Below are 16,758 nucleotides of genomic sequence, written 5' to 3' on the forward strand. Positions count from 1 at the left end.
CCGGGCAATGTCGTTCGCCCGTGGAAGGGCGCACTCGGAGCCGCTGTTCAGGCGGTGGAACATCATGCCTCTCCTCTGCCTCTACCTGAGGACCATCGTGGACGCCTACCTCAGGGACAGGCGCCGCCCCCTCCCCTGCTTTGTGGCTGGGGCTCCTGGTAGGAAGGAGCTCCTTTCGATCCCGCTTCCGAGGACGGAGGCCTTTAGGAGGGGCTTTAGTTACCTGGCCCCTCTCATAGTGAACAACTTGGCAGGGAGGCTTGGTGGGCTCTCGGGGAAAACCGTAGCCCAGTTTTTTGCCTCCGCGAGCTTGGCCGATCTGGAAACCCTCGCGGTCTCCAGATACCGATCCTAGTCTGGTTCCCCCCTTCCCCCACCCTCCCACAGCAAAACAGCCCTGCTACTGCTGGTGACTCTCTTTCATGTATACTTTCATGTAAACTTGAAATGATTTAATAAATGTAAATGTAAATGTAAATGTAAAATGTCTTTCGTTTCATTCTCTGGCTGTAAATGAATTTTTTTTTGAAAAATTAAATAGAATTTTATTAAATCTCTTCATTAGCAAAAGCATTAATGGTATCACCAGGCGCCTCCATCATAATTCTTTAATAATTCTTTCATATTTATTTTTTGATGCTTTAGGATAAATTCTTCCGAATGCGTCAGCCAAGGGACGGAAGGTCAACCCAAACACATCCTTTCAATTTTAGGGCCAGAGCTTTCGACGCTACTGTGCGTCTTCCTCAGTGGTCAATTGTGTCTTTGTTTGGGAATCGTCGGAAGGATTTATCCTAAAGCATAAAAAAACATTAAATTTGCGTCAGTATCTACCCGAGTCTTTCATATTTAGACCATAAAAAAGTAATTAATTAAAAACACATAAATTGACAAAAGGTCAGCCTCCATAATATCTATAAAATGCTGAACTTTACGCCTTCTGTAAGCAGAAGAGGAAGGGGCTGCTTGTTAATTTTATTATGCAATTGAGGCTTAACCTTTAATCAACTTCAGTAAAAATATTCGTTAGAGTTCTTAGCAATTATAAGCCCCTCGTATGAAAATAAATCTTTCTTTTTTACTGTGAAGGGTTTTCTTTATGAATGGAGGGATAACTGAATGAGTTAGAAGCTTTCCATGTCTACTATTACCCACCCGCACGTCCACGTGTGCTACACACCAAATTATCAGTTTTCACGCAAGCACGAGCTTTCCTATTGATTTCTTTTCCGCTCAAAATGATTTCCTTTTGAAATTCAAAGGAAGCATAACAAGGATGATTTCTCTGACAGGCGTGTACACCGCCCTTTCGTCGTAAATGAGAAGTCACCACGTTAGGAGATTTGATTCAAAATACTTTGGCAAAATTCAATTGGAAACAATCAAAAAGTTCTTCGATGTAGCTTTGTGAATTTCTAACATCTCAAACAACCCATTTGATGGGTTCTTCTGCGTATAGTTAAAGTCAAGTTAAAGATGCTCATCAATTCGGGTGGGTGAAATATATTGTATCTCATATAATATGGATTTAATTTGAACATCCAGGGTATGGTTCAAAATGGAAATGCATTTGACCTTCTTCCAAATGCAGGGATGATGAGGAGTGGAGTCGGGAAGGGATCAGAATTTTCAGCATGAACACATGTACTTCCACTTATTCAGCTCCTTGATGTATCGTCGACTTAATTAATTCACCATCCACTTGCAAACTCTCAACATCATCGTCACTCTATTGAGTGTGTGCACCACCCACACCCCTTCGTTGTTGTCTAATTTTGTCTCATCCTGAGGAGTATAAATCCCGTCTATCTATTGCGCCCTGCAGCATCATACCATACATAGTAGCATGGTGGGTTGCTTTCAAACAAACGGGAGAAAGACAAATAAATAGGATAAATATTTAGCTCACAGACAACATTAATATTCGGTTTTACTTTTGGCAAAATATCAAAATATTGTGCAAGACTTTGTCCCCCAATGTTCTCATTTTAACATCGCCGCATCCAATTGGGCTGTTATAAATAATATTTTCAAATGCAAATTCTTCATTGTTCCCACACTGCAGAAGACAGTATTTTCAAAATGCAAATTATTTTATTTCCGCCGTTGGAATTGCAATAACTTTATACACAAAGTGCTTATGGCGGGATGATCAAAATAAGGATTTCGTGGTGGAGCATCTCTGCAATACAGACACACCCTCAACTATATCTTGTTTGGTATCTAGAGCATGGCAAGAGGTTTTCACATGAAGAGGATGCCGCATCGTTCTTTTTTTACCCTAACCTGGAATTGCACACTTCCCTTTTTTTCCAAAAGCTCTCTACACGTTGGGCAAATACAGCAGTGTTAAAATATAGAACGTGAAAAGATGTAGAGAAAGTTTATTTGACTTTCATTCTGAAAGCGACTCAATTAAGAAATGATAAGTTTTATAGAGATTAATGAACAAACTACGAGGATTCTAGACTAGATAAAAAAAATTAAGAAGAGTTGATTATGTTTGTCTGACATAGATTAAAAAAAATAGAACAGTTCTATCCACTGGAGAATTAGAATATTCGATAAGTACTAGGAAAACTCCATTAGCATTTTAATCACTTTTGTATACATTTTGCGGTAAATCAAACCTTTTTTAATCCTTTTAATATTCCTTGGAATTTTTAGGATTATTTAGCAGTGAACTTTTTTAATTTTATCTATTTCAAAGAGAAAGAAAAGAGCTTTATTAATTGTTCGATCACTTTGGCTCTAAATCGAATACTTTGCATCTTTTTAACATTTCAAAATAGAATCTCTAAAACTGTTTTCTAGGAAATTTATAAAGAAAAAACGTTAGGAGCAAAAACTCCTTCCGGGAGCGTCGGCAGGAAATGCAGCCGAATTAAAACTACTATCTCCGGAGCTTTCGACGCAAATTTATAGACTTAGAACTTTTTTAATCATCTCTATTTCGAAGAGAAAGAAATGAACTTTCTTTTTCTTATTGAAGTATATTTTAAAAAATTCTAGAGCTTTCATCCCTTCAAAATATATTTCCGGAAGCTCATAAGATCCCTGAATTGATTAAATATTTCAATTATGTACAAAAACTAATTTTCAGGAATTGTAGTAAAAATTCAATTGGATTGAATAAAAAGCTTTGCATTTTAGGGGTACACAGAAGCTGTGCTATTCTTTTCTACGAAAGAATCACAGCTAAATTGAAATAATTGATAAGAACAATTTAGAAAAAAAACGTACAAAATAACTCCTTTTGACGGTATTTAAACACCCAACAAATTCTTATCGACTTTGAATATATAGAATTAGTATTAAAAGGTTTGAAAGTTCATAAAAATTGAATGAATTCGTATAAAGGAAGAATTTCAGAGCTTCCTGTATGAAAATTCATGAGTTTTGATTGGAAATTACTTTTTTCAAATCTTTATTTCAATTATATGTACAAAAACTTTAAACAATAACTTTGATCTACCTTAAAATATAGCCTAAAGAGATGGGTAAACCCTACCCAATTTGGGAAAGGGCAATGTATGTGTTAAACCATGCATCGTACCGATCCCAACACAAGAACTCCCATTGCAGATCGCGTCAAAATGTCTTGTAAATGATTTGATAGACACGATGAGGTTTACATCATGATGGATTTTTGTGATGTGCATTGCCACATAAGGAATGCCATTGTTGTCAAATGCAGACGCTTCAGAATATAGCTACAATTGTACATACATACATTATTAGGTATGTAGGTATATAATACTCTGGTAATAACCACACACAGATCAATCACAAATCTCTCAAGAGACTTTTGTGCAATTTCCAAAGAAAATTCATCACGCAAAGAGGAGGTGTGACACGATGGAATTTATTAAAACTTTTGTGCAACCCCCCTTTTGACATTTTATACATTTTGAGTGTGAGAAATGTTCACATCATTAACCATCGAATATATATGTGACCTTTTCAGCACCATTCTATACCAACCCACTGTTACTCCTTGCAATTTCATCGCGCCCACTTCCACCCACAAAATGCAATTTTTCTTCTTTAACAGAGAGAAAATTATGTAGGGAAATTTGCATTAAGATTAAATTTTATATACTTTACAATACTCCCGCCAACATTTTCCAACCCTTTTCGAAAAAATAAAAGAAAAATCAAGGATAAATTGTGAAATGTAATACTTTAAATCCTTTTGCAAATGGAAGAAATGAATGCCAGGAAGTGCAAGATAAATACAATACACTGTTTATTCGGTTTATTCCCATTTTTGTGTGAAGAAAACCTGAGAAATGCCAAGAGATGAAATTACAGGAATCTACCAATCCAAAGAATTTTCTTGAAAATGCACCAAACGTGTCCTTTGTGATTTTTTTTTGCAGAACGTTTACCTTTCAATCGTTTCAATCCTTTAACGTTTCTTCTTACTGACTTTTCCTTGTATTTAGATAAAAATAAAATTGTTACGTGAAATTCCTGTTAACTACGTTAAAAACTGATTTAATACACGTAAACTATTAATTTTGTTACATATAAAATGTTTATTTCCACAAATATTGAATGAATTTGGCTAAACCGACTAAATGAAGATTTTAAGAACTTTTTAAGTAAAATTTCATGATTTTTGCTAAATTTTTCAAGACTTTGCTTGACTGGCTAGACAGTTTTCAAGTTAGACAATGCGAAAAAATTTAAAAATATTCTGTAGTTATCCTATTTGTTCATTCTTCATTCGACCGAAAGCTTTGATTACTTTTCCGTCTCAAAGTTTAAATTTTAATCTTTTTTTAACATATTCGTGGCAATTAATTCATGCATTGCAGATTTCCAAATTATATTCATTGAACCAAATAAATTCTAAAAATATTTCCTCCATTGCCGAGAAAAGAAATTTTCAAGGAATTAAAATTCCTTACAAGTTCCCCATGCGTTTTTCTTTTTTGTCGCAGCAATAAGCATCAAAAGAAGAAGAGCAAGAAAAAGCCTCAAATATTTGTCTCACTAAAATTCACATTTATTTATGCCCCCAAGGCAATAAAGACCTTCCACATGTTTGCCCTCCGTGGGATTTCCTTTTTAACGCACTCCGTGGAAGAAAAAAAAATTCTTCACATTTCCCCTGTTGGTGCTTTTATTCCTTTTTACGAGACTGAATAAATAAAAATGAATGTTAAATCTTTTAACATTTTACCATCTCACGGAGATTCTCTGAAATTGCCATGTGAGGGGGGATAAAGGTCACAATAATTGACCTCATGTGAGGAACTTTGGGGTGAATTAATTTTTTTTAAAAGCTCCAAATGCTTGAACTTCATATCACAACAATTCTTCCGAGAAAGAAGATAGAATATCTGAGAAATGGAAAAGAATATCCAAGAAAGCTCTTCCAAAAATAGACATTCCTCTATCGTTTTCTCCTTCACCAACTTTCCAGAGAAAACTTTTCCATCTTACAAAGAAAATTTACAAAAGAATTTTGTGTACAAGAAAAATCTTCAGAAACTTTGTAACAAATTGCCCTAATATGGTGCGAGATACCAATAATATGGCATTACATTGCAAAAGCTGCAAAACATCACGAGTTCAAGAGGTGTATTCATCACATAATTTGTCGTGTCTTTGATGCCATTCAATGAAGACATGTTGATGGTGTGTTGTGTGGAGTTCACAGAGCTTGGAAGGAGCAAAAATACGAGAAAATTGATTTTGGCACGCGAATGCATTTCACAAGCCAAGTGAATAAATATCAAGAAGAAGAAAGGAAAAGTTTATCAGGTCACTCTCTTGTCGGCTAAAATATTCATAAAAAGAACCTTCAACCGACTATTTTATTGTGGCTAAATTTCCTTCGAGAATTTGTAAATTTATAATTGATTTTGTTCGATTTTCCCTGCATTTTCCCAGGCATAAGTTTTGCAAGAAAAATTGTGGCTTTTTCAATTCATTTTAAATTTTAAACTAAGTTGTTAGAACAATAAAACTTCTTACTGCTGCATCTTTACCCTCTTCTCAACATTTTCCCATCCTGAGGGTTTTTATGGGGCAACATTTTGCTCCCTTAAATGACGTATGAAAAATTAAATTACAACGCTTTACAATGTAGTAGTTGTTACAAAAGAAACTTTTTAATATGTAAACATTTTCAAAAATGATGTACAATATCCCATACCCAGAAGCTCTGTGTCAAGTTTAAAGTTAAAAAGCTCCCACGGAGAACTTGAGGGGTGAGCCCGAAAAGTCGTTGAGAAAATAAAGTGCAAAGGAAAAGCTAAAAGTCTTTCAGTCTTTCCTTCCTTCTATTTTTGCAAAATAACTAAAGGAAGTTGGGTAAAGTGCATGAAAATATTTTGAAAGGACTAAAGTACTTCTCTACTATGCACTCTTTTACGCAAACCTTCTTCCTTTTGAGTAATTTGCAAACTTTCCATCATTCTCTCAACACTTTTGCATATTGCGCGGAGCTTTTCCACCCATTTTCACGCTAAGAATTTCGTAAGATTTTCAAAATTAAATTTCAATATGAGAAAAGTGGGGTAAATTTTTCATTTTTTGAGGAGATTAATCTTCTTCTTAAATATATAAAGCTGAAAATTTTGTTTGTTTGTTTGTGGCACATGAACTTCTCCGAAACGGCTGGGCCGATCTTGATGAAATTTGGTATGGGGGTAGGGGGGGTCAATACGAGTTGCAAGCGCTATATGGGATTCCGCCCCAACCCCCCTTTATAGCGCCCCCGCCGAAAAATTGATTTTTTCCTATTTTCTACCTGCTGAAGGGTCATATAACGGGATTTTTTTATTTTAAAAATTTTTCGGGGTACCGTATTATTCATCCCCCTTACTAATATACGCCCCCCTTTTATACCTTAAAATGGAGTTTGCTCACACATGATTGGGGGCTCGGGTTGACTAGTGATTTAATATACTTGCCTTCCGTTGAGATATCTTCTTCTGCCAGAATTTTCTGTAGAAGTTTTATCCCATTGCATTCCCGGGTCCGAAAAGCCTTTCAGTCTTTGCGGAGATTTAAACCAAACTGCTTAATCTGGTTCCGGAGATCCGTAAAAATTGGATTGCGGGTTTCTCCAAAGCGGACCAAGGCTGTGCCTTGCATTGGCGCTGGCTGATCCATTTGGGCGACTTGGGCATTTCCTTCTGGACCTGCGGATGCAACTGGTACGACCGCCATATACTTCATTCCTGTTGCTTCAGCGGTCCTCTCAACGAAGACAAAATTCTGAGATATTGTGAAATTATTCCCGGAATTCACAAGGGATTCCCCTGACGGGGCATTGTGAGAAATTGCTGGAGCCGTTGGAATTATCGGAACCACAGAGTAATGTGGGATCGGGGGTGGGGGGTACCTTACAATTTGCAAGTAGTTTAACATCGCCGGTTGATTTATCTGCTCTGGAATTGCTGGAGACACTGATTCATCCCCATCCTGGCTGTCACCATGTGGCGTTTCCGGGGTGATGTTGGAATTTTCGGACGCCATTGTACTTTGTGACTCTTCACACACTGATCGGGGTATAATTTGAGAATTTACTTCGTCGTCTACTAGATCTGCTTGCTCTGAATGAAAGAAACTCTGTGAGGATAAAAAAAATATATAAGAATTGAGTATAAATCGTATAAATTAATAAAATTATTAATAAAAAACTAACCTGAATGATATCTCCGAACCTTTTCATTTTTCAGGCATGAGGCAAAGTGATGTTTGTAGCGATACGTATTCCCGAATTTCTCGAAGTTGATAACTTGTCAGCGCCAGCGCCACACGTGTCTAATAGTCGTAACTTTTTTGTTTTCTATGCTTATCGTAAGCATCAAGTGCTTAGAGCTTAGGTGTGATAACTCCCTAAGATTATATTAGCTTTACGCTCAATTATTCTGTTGCACCCTTTCATATGGACCTCGGCTTCGTTTTGACCACTAACTGGCTTATTCGACCGTTCCGCAATAGGATTAGAGAACTACGGACCTGGTTGAAAATATATTCAAAACGAATATCAATAAGTCGCGCCTAATTATTCTTGGCGGCAAAAGTCGCATGAAAATCCAATAAAAAGTCCACCCACGCGTACGTTTGCTCACGAATCGAAATTACCCTATCCCAGACATTTCTCTATCTCTCTCTCTTCCTTTTTCCATTCTGATTGTAATCTCTGTGTTGTATTCAAAGAATGATCCTTTAGTGAGAATTGTTCAAAACGTGCGAGAATGTCTTATCGCATTAAAGACGGAGAGATATAGAGGAGTTAATTATCAATTCGACGGTAGGGCTCCTTTTGCGCACAAAACGAAGTCAATCTTCATCAATTTCTTTCTTCGGATAAAGGAAAAGGGGTGACAGAACGTGGCTTCTTCTGTATAATTGAAAGAATTTGCATAAATTTTAAATTGGAACACGAGGCACAGAAATATTGCAATGTAATACAAGGTGTTGCTATATATAGTACATAATATAGGTATATACCCATATCAGGAGGAAGCGGTCGATATTCCAGGAATTTTGCCGGAAAGAAAAGATAGGAAGCGGAATTTTGTATACGTGTTGTGCAAAATTCTACATGGATGGTCGTGAAAATAGAGCCACACTAGTAGCATTTTTATCGGATAGAATTTGAATTTTAAATTATCTACATGCAGCAAACTTCATACAGACGCTTTAGAATTGAGGTTAGATTAATGGAGTTATTTATTATTTTATGGCAAAGATGATGAAGAAATCAGAGAAATAATCCAATAATTAATTAACGAATGGAATACGTAGACATGACGATACATAGACGAACCTGATTAACTGATTAGACTGATTGCCAGGAAGTCTTAAAATTATATCAAAATGGGGAAGAGCGTCCTTTAATACCAAAGAGTATGTATCAAATAAATTTAATTCAAGAAATTAAATTAATTAGTAAATTCTTCTAATGAAAAGTACATTCGATTAGCAAAATATTCAATTTCATTCAAAAATACAATTCCATGAATTATTTCATTTTATCTTTTTTTTTAAACAGAGGAAAAATGAATTTGGACAAATATTTCGTTTTTCATTTGAAAACACATAAAATCAGAAAAATAAAATTAAAATTTCCACGTGGAAACAAATATCAATTAAATTTTTTCTATAGATTCGTATTAGTTCTCTTTTTGTGTGTGTTTTGTTAACAAAGCCACAGCTGCGGAGAATGAAAACAAACATTCAATTAAACCCATTTTTATCTGATGATGGAGGGCAAATTAAAAATCAATAAATGAAATTTTTCAATTTCAAATCAATCCGCGCTGCGTTTTCTAAATAAAATGAGAAAAAAAAGAACTTTTCTACAATTGGTACTGTTGCGAGATTGGGGGGGTGGACCGGAGGGAGACCAAACACAAGCAACTTCTTTCACTAATTAGCATTTATTTCACTCTAAACGTTCATGTCTTTATTGTCGCACATAAAACTCACATTTGCCTACATGAGGCTTTGGCTTATCCGGCCTCACATGCTGACGTGGGAGAGAGAGGAGAATTATCGTGTTGAGGTTATGAGTAAATCCGGGAAACGATCCTAGGGCGTGATACAGCCCCTTCTTCCTGAAGATGGCGTGTCTGTCCGGAGGTGACGGGCGAGGGGCTCACCGGGACACGCAAGAAGTGTGCAGAGACTTCTGTGGGGAAGCTAAATGGGCACAACTTCCGGGCACACGTGTGAGCCAAAGTCGCGAGGCATCACAGTCCGACAGATTTGGGGCCATTGTCTATCGCAGGTTGCTTCAGGGCACAACTTGATGGTGGTCAAGGATCCAACATCCTTCGGGGCGCTCCCATTGTCCTTTTCTCCAGCCTCGTGGCTCAACTCTCTCTCCACACGCGGGTTTTCTCTAGCACGGCACGGCACAGACTCACTTAGTGCTCGCGCATTTCCTTTGTCTAGCTTCCATCATCCGAGTCGTAGAAACCGTTGCCCAAGCCGGTTTCACCGGCTTCTCGTTATCGTACATGTTCGCGCCAATCCATGTCCCAGAAGACCTCACAATCCACATACGAGAAAGTGCCCCACGTAACAGTACGATAAGAATGATTCGAGATTACTTTTTCAATCTATCTTATGGCCTGACAATGCATCTTATGGTTTGAAGCCCATGAAAAGGGTAGAGAAACTTTTCTTTACTACAACAAATTATTTTTTTCTTCTTTTTTTTCCTTGTTACTTTCTTCACCAATTGGTTTAGGGGGCGGAGAGAAAACTTTCTTATTACTCCTCTACTTTTTTCCTTTTGTATTGTTGTACGTATGTAGTGGACAAGAGGAGGAAAAGTTTGATTCTATAGAGACGATTTTTCTTTCACCTTTTTCCTCGCTTTTACAAGCCAGGTTCATTCTGATTGCTGCACCTTCCCGGAAGGAAGAGGGGAGAGCACAAAAAAAAGAGAAAAGTTTGTATGCGAAGGATTGATTCAATATAATCAAAAGAATTTGATTATATTGTCAGTTAGAGAGTGTTAGTTAGTCAACAATTAATCCGGAACATTTTTCAAAAAAAAAAAATAATTAAGGAAATTCAAAATAAAATGATTTTGCAGATTAAGAGGCAATAAGAATAAAAAAAACCTTTCAAAGTTTAGTAGGTATTAGATCTTTTCGGCCCTCTGAAACGCCTCAATTTACGTTAAAAACTGACAAATCTACTTAAAATTCCTTTTTAAATAAAAAATCAATCTCTTAAGATTTAAAATTACATTTTATTTACCACAAATTACATACTTACAATTTTATACTTAAATTACACTGTTAAAATTATTTCAGCTTTTTTAATTGTAAATTTCAAACTCGATCTTCCACATCTTCCACCAATTTACTTTTGTCAATAATTTGGTTATTTTGACCAATTTATTTGATGGATGTTTGACCATTTTATTCTTCGAGAGCATTTTGACTAATTTATTTGGTCGAAGATATTTAACTAGTTTTTTTTATCGATTTTGACCAATTCAAATGGTTAAAGCACTTACGCAATACGTTTTAACTGAATTATTTTGTCAATTTCTTTGAAGTTTATCGGTCGTTTTGACCAATTCAAATGATTTAAATGGTTGAAGCGGTCTCGTAATGTCATTTAACTGAATTATTCAGTCAATTTCACTGAAGCATTTCGGTCTTTTTGACCAATTTATATGGTGGAATATCGGGACCATCGGGACTGAAACATTTGGTCTTCTGTCCTTTGACCAATTAATATTGTAAACCTGACGAAGAGCTTTAATCTTATTATTCTATTCAAACCAACCTTGCACCGAAACTCTGACTGAAAAATATCTGAAAATTATTTTTTAAGTAAGATTAAGTGCAAAGGTAATTTAAACAGAATTTATATCAAACATGGAGAGATTTTTTTAATTTATAAAAGAATTCATTTATTCAATCATTCATTCACTTAGAAAAAGAGAAAACGGCAGAAGAGTTGGAATCTCTTAACTTACTTCGTGACCTTCTTATCCTTAATGGTGTACTTATCGTAGGTCTTTGTGGGATCATAGGGTTCCCATCGACTAGCCGGGAAGATGTGTTTATTCCTCTCGTACCACGATCTGAGGAGAACTTTCCCAGCGTGAGATTCTTCCTTCTCAATTGTGGCATCACTGATCATCCGGATGTCGTCGTGAACGTCAAACTGAAAGAGGGGGCCACTCTTCCCCCTCGCCTTGGTCACAATGAAGTCGTAGAAGGTGTAGTGATGCGGCAGGATGAGATCCTCCTTGACGTACATCAGCTGATCCGCCATGACTGTCTTCAACTCACTGAATTCCTTCCGCAGCAGTTCCAGGCACTTTTGCAGGAATTGATAGATTGAATGACCCTTCTTCATCACCACACTCCTCCTGTGCCCAGATCCATCCCAGTAGCTGAAGGTGATTGTAATCTCTTGATCTTTCGTCGTAGCTTGCTGTGCCACCCACTCCTGGCGCAATTCCTCCCTGAGGCGATTCTCACGCTCCTCCCTCTCACGATCTGGCAGGAATGACGTATCCACATCGGGATTCTTCTTGATTTTCTTCTTCGGCACATCCTCCACATCCATCCACGATCTCTTTGGGCTTTTCTTAACCTCCTTCTCTTCTTCTGAGGCATCATCCTCAGCCTCATCTTCATCCAGGGTGAATGATAACGCCTGAATTTGCTTCTGTTGCTTATTCTTTTCAGCCTGTTTCGCTTCCAAGGCACGCAGCTTCTCCCTATCCTTCTCCTCCTTCTTCTGTGCTAATTTCTTCTCACGCTCCCGCACAATATCTTCCTGCTTGGCCTTCATCTCATCCAGCGTAACAAGCCCAATTGTGGAGCTCTTGAGCTGCTGCTCCACCGCATCATAGTGGCTGGCGAATTTATTCTCAATATTGTGCACCCGAAGATCCTCCTCGATTTTCTTCTTCCTGAATTCAATCTCCTGCTGCGCGATTTCTCGCTTCTTCATTAGCTGCATTGCACGTCCTGCCTCACTAGCGGCTCCTTTGTAGTGTGCCATTATTATTCACTGATTTTATTTCCCTTTAAACACCAAATAAATTAAGATTTCTCGCCCAAAAACAAACATAAACAATCTTCTATTTGTTTCTAGAAACAAACTGTCAAAACCAGCTGTGAGGTATTTTTCTCCGCAAGGTGGCGCCACTACCTGCACTGAAAAAAAAAGCCCTCAAATTAACTGAAATAAAACTTTTATTTTTGCAGTCTTTATAGGGGGATATACTGTACAGGAAAATTATCTAATCATCAAGCTTATCATCTGCAAATTGAGACGACACCCACGCAAGTCCCCATTTGAGGTTAGTCAGCAGGAATTTGAGAGCCTTAGTCCATTGTTCTTCGGAATTAAATTGAATTTTGATGGAATAGGAATTCCCCGTGGCTGAATCCTCAATCTTCCCCTTGTCCATCTTGTAGGGTAGACAGAACCCTGAATCACCCTTCTCAACCTCATCTTTGAATTGCTGCAGACAATCCAGGAAAGCCACCATGGCTGCATCAAATTTGGTATCCCAGTAGAATCGAATGCCTCCTGTGCCGTAGAGCGGAAGCTGCTTCCCGGTCTCAAATTCCTCAATGTAGGAATGATTGCCGTAAGGGACGAGTTTGTAGCGCTTGAAGGTGAGATTCATCTTTCGTGCCAGGGCGGAAAGGAGCAGAGCTGTCTGGCCCCAGGCTGCATTGATTTCTGACCAATCAACAGGAGCGGATGGAAGGCGCCCGAGGCGGAAATTGTTAATGGTGCCAAAGTGTCCGGAATGCCAGATGTGGAAGGTCACATTGAAGACATTTGTCTTCTTGAGACGATCCAGCTGGGATTGAGCGTAGGCCAAATGATTCTCCACACTTCTAAATTCATCCTCTGTTGCCATGAGATCACGTCGGTGCTTTGTGTACTCTCGCCAGTATTTTACTTGTTCATCCCGGAGGCGTTCCTGCTCAGCCTGTTGTCCCTCAATGGAAACTTTAATGGCCTCCTCCTGTGTCTTGAGCATAGCCAACTCAGCCACCAAGCGTTCCTCCTCCGTACTCAAATCTGCCAATTCCTTCTCCAGCTGCTCGATGTCCGGAACATCCTCCGAAGCTTCCAACTTCTTGAGATAACTCAGATAGTCATTGAAGTCATTATCTGCCAACTTTAGCTGCTGATCCATCATCTCCAGCAAGGTGTCTGTGCACTCATCACACAGTGGATGATCAATTTCGGAATTGGATGAGAGCTTATCAAACAATTCCGCTTTGACTTTCATCTTGTGGCTCCCCACATCGTTGTCCCAGACGTCAGAAATGAGCATAAAGCCATTCGTTCCAGTCCCATAGACAGCATACTGTGTGAGAACCTTCCCGGAACCATCTCTAATGCGACGGAATGCCTCAAAATTCGCAGCTCCGGAGTCCCGGAAACCAAACGGAGGGACAAATTGATCAAAACTCATTGCCTGAGATTCCAAATCTACATCTATATTAGAATTAATTGGCACTGTGAAAAGATAAATCAACAACGGATTGAACAGGAGGGACTGTCCAGGAGGGAATCTCATGGAAAATCCAAATGTTTACTTACGAGAAAGTTCAGCCAATTTATGCTCGTCAATTCTATCGAAAGTCTCATCAATCTTTATGGGCTGAAGGCATCTCTGGCACGTAAAACTTACGAGGACTCTCTCATCTCCCATCCTGGATGTCCCTTCCTACTGATTTTCCACTCAAACAATGAGAATTTTAACTGTAAATTATTCTTTCTTCAAGCTTCTTCGAGGAAAAGCAAGAAATGTCAAAACAAGACCAACAGCGACCCCTTGCGGAGATTTCCCACACAGCTGTTTGGGAAAGTTTGAAAATGTTTTTCTCAATTTTCACAAATATTTTAATAATTTTCCATGGAAATGTGAAAAGTTCTCACTGCAAATTGTGTGAAAATAACATTAAAATGTTGCCAGGAAGTCCGGGAATGTGGGGAGCTACCCCCAGAAGTCCCTGCATTGAAGTTGAAATTTAACCAAGGCTATTTTCAGACGAGGTGGCCGAGTGGTTAAGGCGTTGGACTGCTAATCCAATGTGCTATGCACGCGTGGGTTCGAATCCCATCCTCGTCGGCTCTTTCTTTTTCCTCCTTTTCATTTTTTTTTGCTTCAGGAACTCCTCAGTCGTCATCAGAATCCTGGGCTGTCTTCTTCCTGGCGTAGGGCTTTGTTTGATGTCCTCGGTACTCTTCATCATCGTGAATATCCTTGAAGCATTCACGACAGAAGAGATCTCCATCGCATCCCAGGCACCGGATTGTGGCATCTTCGTTGCAAATAGTGCACCACGGAAGTTCTTCGGTGTCCTTGGATGGAGGAGGGAGACTCTTAATGAATTCCTTCTCTTCAGGTTCGAGAATTTCTCCCTCAAGAGCAACTTCAGCCAAGTAACGCTGAGTAATTTTCTTCGCAGCTGTCTCTTCATCCTCACTCTCATCCGCAGGACTTCCTCCAGCAGCAGCAGGTACAACGGGTTTCCCCGCAGGAGCCAAAGGATTCTCCTTGAGTGCAGCTAAACGTCTCTCAACATCCTTCGCTGGATCATGAGCTTCCCTGATGGAGGATTCTTCGGCGTATTGCTTCAGCAAATCATTCATCTTCTCCTGATCTGAACGATTATCAACAGCAAAGACATGAGCATTGGAATATTCCTTGTATTCCTGCCCACGCAGATTAGCCAATCGCCTTCTCATCTCATCCTCTGTTGGAACATTTTTCGGCTGGCGATCTTCTCGTAATTTATCCAGGCGCTTCCTTATCTCATCATCTCCATCAAGACTTCCGGAAGCTGATGCAACGATTGGGGGATGTTTTGGTGAGTCACTCATGTTGCTTAACTTCTCAATTCTCCTGCAATTTGATGATTCATTTGAGAGGAATTCAAGAAAGTTTAGAAGGTGAAATGTATTTTGAGATAATTACTTTAAATATGCATCCGGAACAGGGCGATCAACTTCTGAGGCTTCGGACGAAGACTTCTTGGTGCTGCCAAAGCACGAGAGGCACACTTTGAGCTTCTTTTTCTCAGGAGAACCATCAATGGAATATTTTAAACAATTTTTGCAATAAGCAAATTTACATTTAGGACATCCCAACTGGAAATATTAATTTTTATTGCTTACATTCAATGTCAGTTGATAAATTCTTTGGATTTTACCTCCTTAAGGAATATTCCGTACTTTTTTGTGCATCCCCGGCACGACATATTGTTGGAAATTGAGGAAAATCTTGAAGGAAATTACTCACAACAAAACTCTGATAAATTGTTTGGAAATTGTGGAAAGTTAGGTTAGTTGTCAAAGATGACCCAAAAATTCAAATTATATTGTAAAGTAACGGAAAACTTCAAAAGTATTTTTTTTTTGGGTAAAAAAATAAATCTTTGCTAGAATTTTTCCTGGAGGTTTATGGAAATATCAAATGCATTTCAAGCATTTGCGAGTAAAATATTAAAAGTCTCTTGTCCCTGCTAGACAACCTAGGGCCATAATCAGCGTAAAAAAATCTTTTATTTTTATGATAAATGGCCATTTTGGTATTCAGTGTAAAAGATAAAAGAATTTTGGTATTCCCTATAAAAAACTAGTCTCCAAACTTTTATAAAGTCTCCAAAAATAAAATATAAAAAAAATTGGTATTCAAGGTAAAAGCTATTTTATGCAATTTGACAATGTGAAAAATTATGAATCTGACATAAATTGATGTAAAACTAAAATTATTATGAAGGCAAAATCAACAAATAAATAAATAAAAAGTAAAAAAGTTAATAAAAGTTCATTAAAAAAGAGTAAAAGATTTTTTATGCTCTCAGAAATAATTTGCTAGAAATGAATCAGAAAAATATTTTTAAGGGCATGTGAATCCCTTATTAATAAAAAACCGAACTATTAGAGTTCGGGGACCTTCTTAGTCTGGCCTCTAGGCTAGAGCCTGTCCAACATGGGTGACCCTGAGTTGGCATAGCCTCTAGCTTTCAAACAAGGCACGCAAGCCCCACCACCATACGACAAGGTGAAGGTTTCCATTAGTGGGGGAACTTAACCTAACTTAACTAACTTAACTAAACTTATATAAATTCAACTAATCTTAAAACTAACTTAACTAGCTTACTAGTATTAACTAAAAAAATCAAAGATTTTATTAAAAAATCCTATCGTCAAGTTACACAGAAAATTAACTAAATTAATAATAAAAATATCACACAAAAAATAATTTTAAAT

At 37.9% G+C, this 16,758-nt stretch overlaps 5 protein-coding genes and 1 non-coding gene across 7 annotated transcripts in view; 2 read left to right on the forward strand and 4 right to left on the reverse strand.

Moving 5' to 3' along the window:
• LOC129787983 (protein Peter pan) overlaps positions 1–16,758 on the forward strand; it is a 1,185,971-nt gene that overhangs the window by 608,269 nt on the left and 560,944 nt on the right. The gene's annotated exons all lie outside the window — the stretch shown is intronic.
• Positions 1–16,758, reverse strand: part of LOC129787980 (L-dopachrome tautomerase yellow-f2-like) — a 1,067,766-nt gene that overhangs the window by 608,269 nt on the left and 442,739 nt on the right. The gene's annotated exons all lie outside the window — the stretch shown is intronic.
• LOC129787997 (protein FAM50 homolog) lies at positions 10,765–12,630 on the reverse strand. The gene is made up of 2 exons (XM_055823942.1): positions 11,474–12,630; positions 10,765–11,309 (listed from the first exon to the last, which is right to left on the reverse strand). The coding sequence occupies exons 1-2, from the start codon at positions 12,511–12,513 to the stop codon at positions 11,267–11,269; spliced, it is 1,083 nt and encodes a 360-aa protein (XP_055679917.1). The 5' UTR covers positions 12,514–12,630; the 3' UTR covers positions 10,765–11,266.
• Positions 12,690–14,309, reverse strand: LOC129787984 (beclin-1-like protein). Of its 2 annotated transcripts, none has more exons than XM_055823914.1 (2): positions 14,080–14,309; positions 12,690–13,974 (listed from the first exon to the last, which is right to left on the reverse strand). In XM_055823914.1, exons 1-2 carry the CDS (start codon positions 14,189–14,191, stop codon positions 12,755–12,757), a joined length of 1,332 nt encoding a protein of 443 aa, XP_055679889.1. In that variant the 5' UTR covers positions 14,192–14,309; the 3' UTR covers positions 12,690–12,754. The 2 variants fall into 2 exon arrangements, with proteins under 2 accessions (XP_055679889.1, XP_055679888.1); XM_055823913.1 differs by having other exon boundaries at positions 12,690–13,995.
• LOC129788009 (abscission/NoCut checkpoint regulator) lies at positions 14,359–15,828 on the reverse strand. Its single transcript, XM_055823968.1, has 3 exons — positions 15,696–15,828; positions 15,461–15,633; positions 14,359–15,388 (listed from the first exon to the last, which is right to left on the reverse strand). The coding sequence occupies exons 1-3, from the start codon at positions 15,741–15,743 to the stop codon at positions 14,659–14,661; spliced, it is 951 nt and encodes a 316-aa protein (XP_055679943.1). The 5' UTR covers positions 15,744–15,828; the 3' UTR covers positions 14,359–14,658.
• Positions 14,530–14,611, forward strand: Trnas-gcu (transfer RNA serine (anticodon GCU)). Its single transcript has one exon. It is a non-coding gene; the product is annotated as a tRNA-Ser (tRNA).

Source organism: Lutzomyia longipalpis, chromosome 1 (assembly GCF_024334085.1).
Source record: "Lutzomyia longipalpis isolate SR_M1_2022 chromosome 1, ASM2433408v1".
NCBI classification, from domain to species: Eukaryota; Metazoa; Arthropoda; class Insecta; order Diptera; family Psychodidae; genus Lutzomyia; species Lutzomyia longipalpis.

Coding starts and splice junctions, on each gene's coding strand:
- LOC129787984 (XM_055823913.1), bottom strand. CDS start 14,191: ATGGGAGATGAGAGAGTCCTCGTAAGTTTTACGTGCCAGAGATGCCTT. Junction 13,996..14,079: donor TAAATTGGCTGAACTTTCTC/GTAAGTAAACAT, acceptor ATCTTTTCACAG/TGCCAATTAATTCTAATATA.
- LOC129788009 (XM_055823968.1), bottom strand. CDS start 15,743: ATGTCGTGCCGGGGATGCACAAAAAAGTACGGAATATTCCTTAAGGAG. Junction 15,634..15,695: donor ACGGAATATTCCTTAAGGAG/GTAAAATCCAAA, acceptor TAATATTTCCAG/TTGGGATGTCCTAAATGTAA. Junction 15,389..15,460: donor GTTCCGGATGCATATTTAAA/GTAATTATCTCA, acceptor ATCAAATTGCAG/GAGAATTGAGAAGTTAAGCA.
- LOC129787997 (XM_055823942.1), bottom strand. CDS start 12,513: ATGGCACACTACAAAGGAGCCGCTAGTGAGGCAGGACGTGCAATGCAG. Junction 11,310..11,473: donor AAGGATAAGAAGGTCACGAA/GTAAGTTAAGAG, acceptor AATAATTTTCAG/ATATTTTTCAGTCAGAGTTT.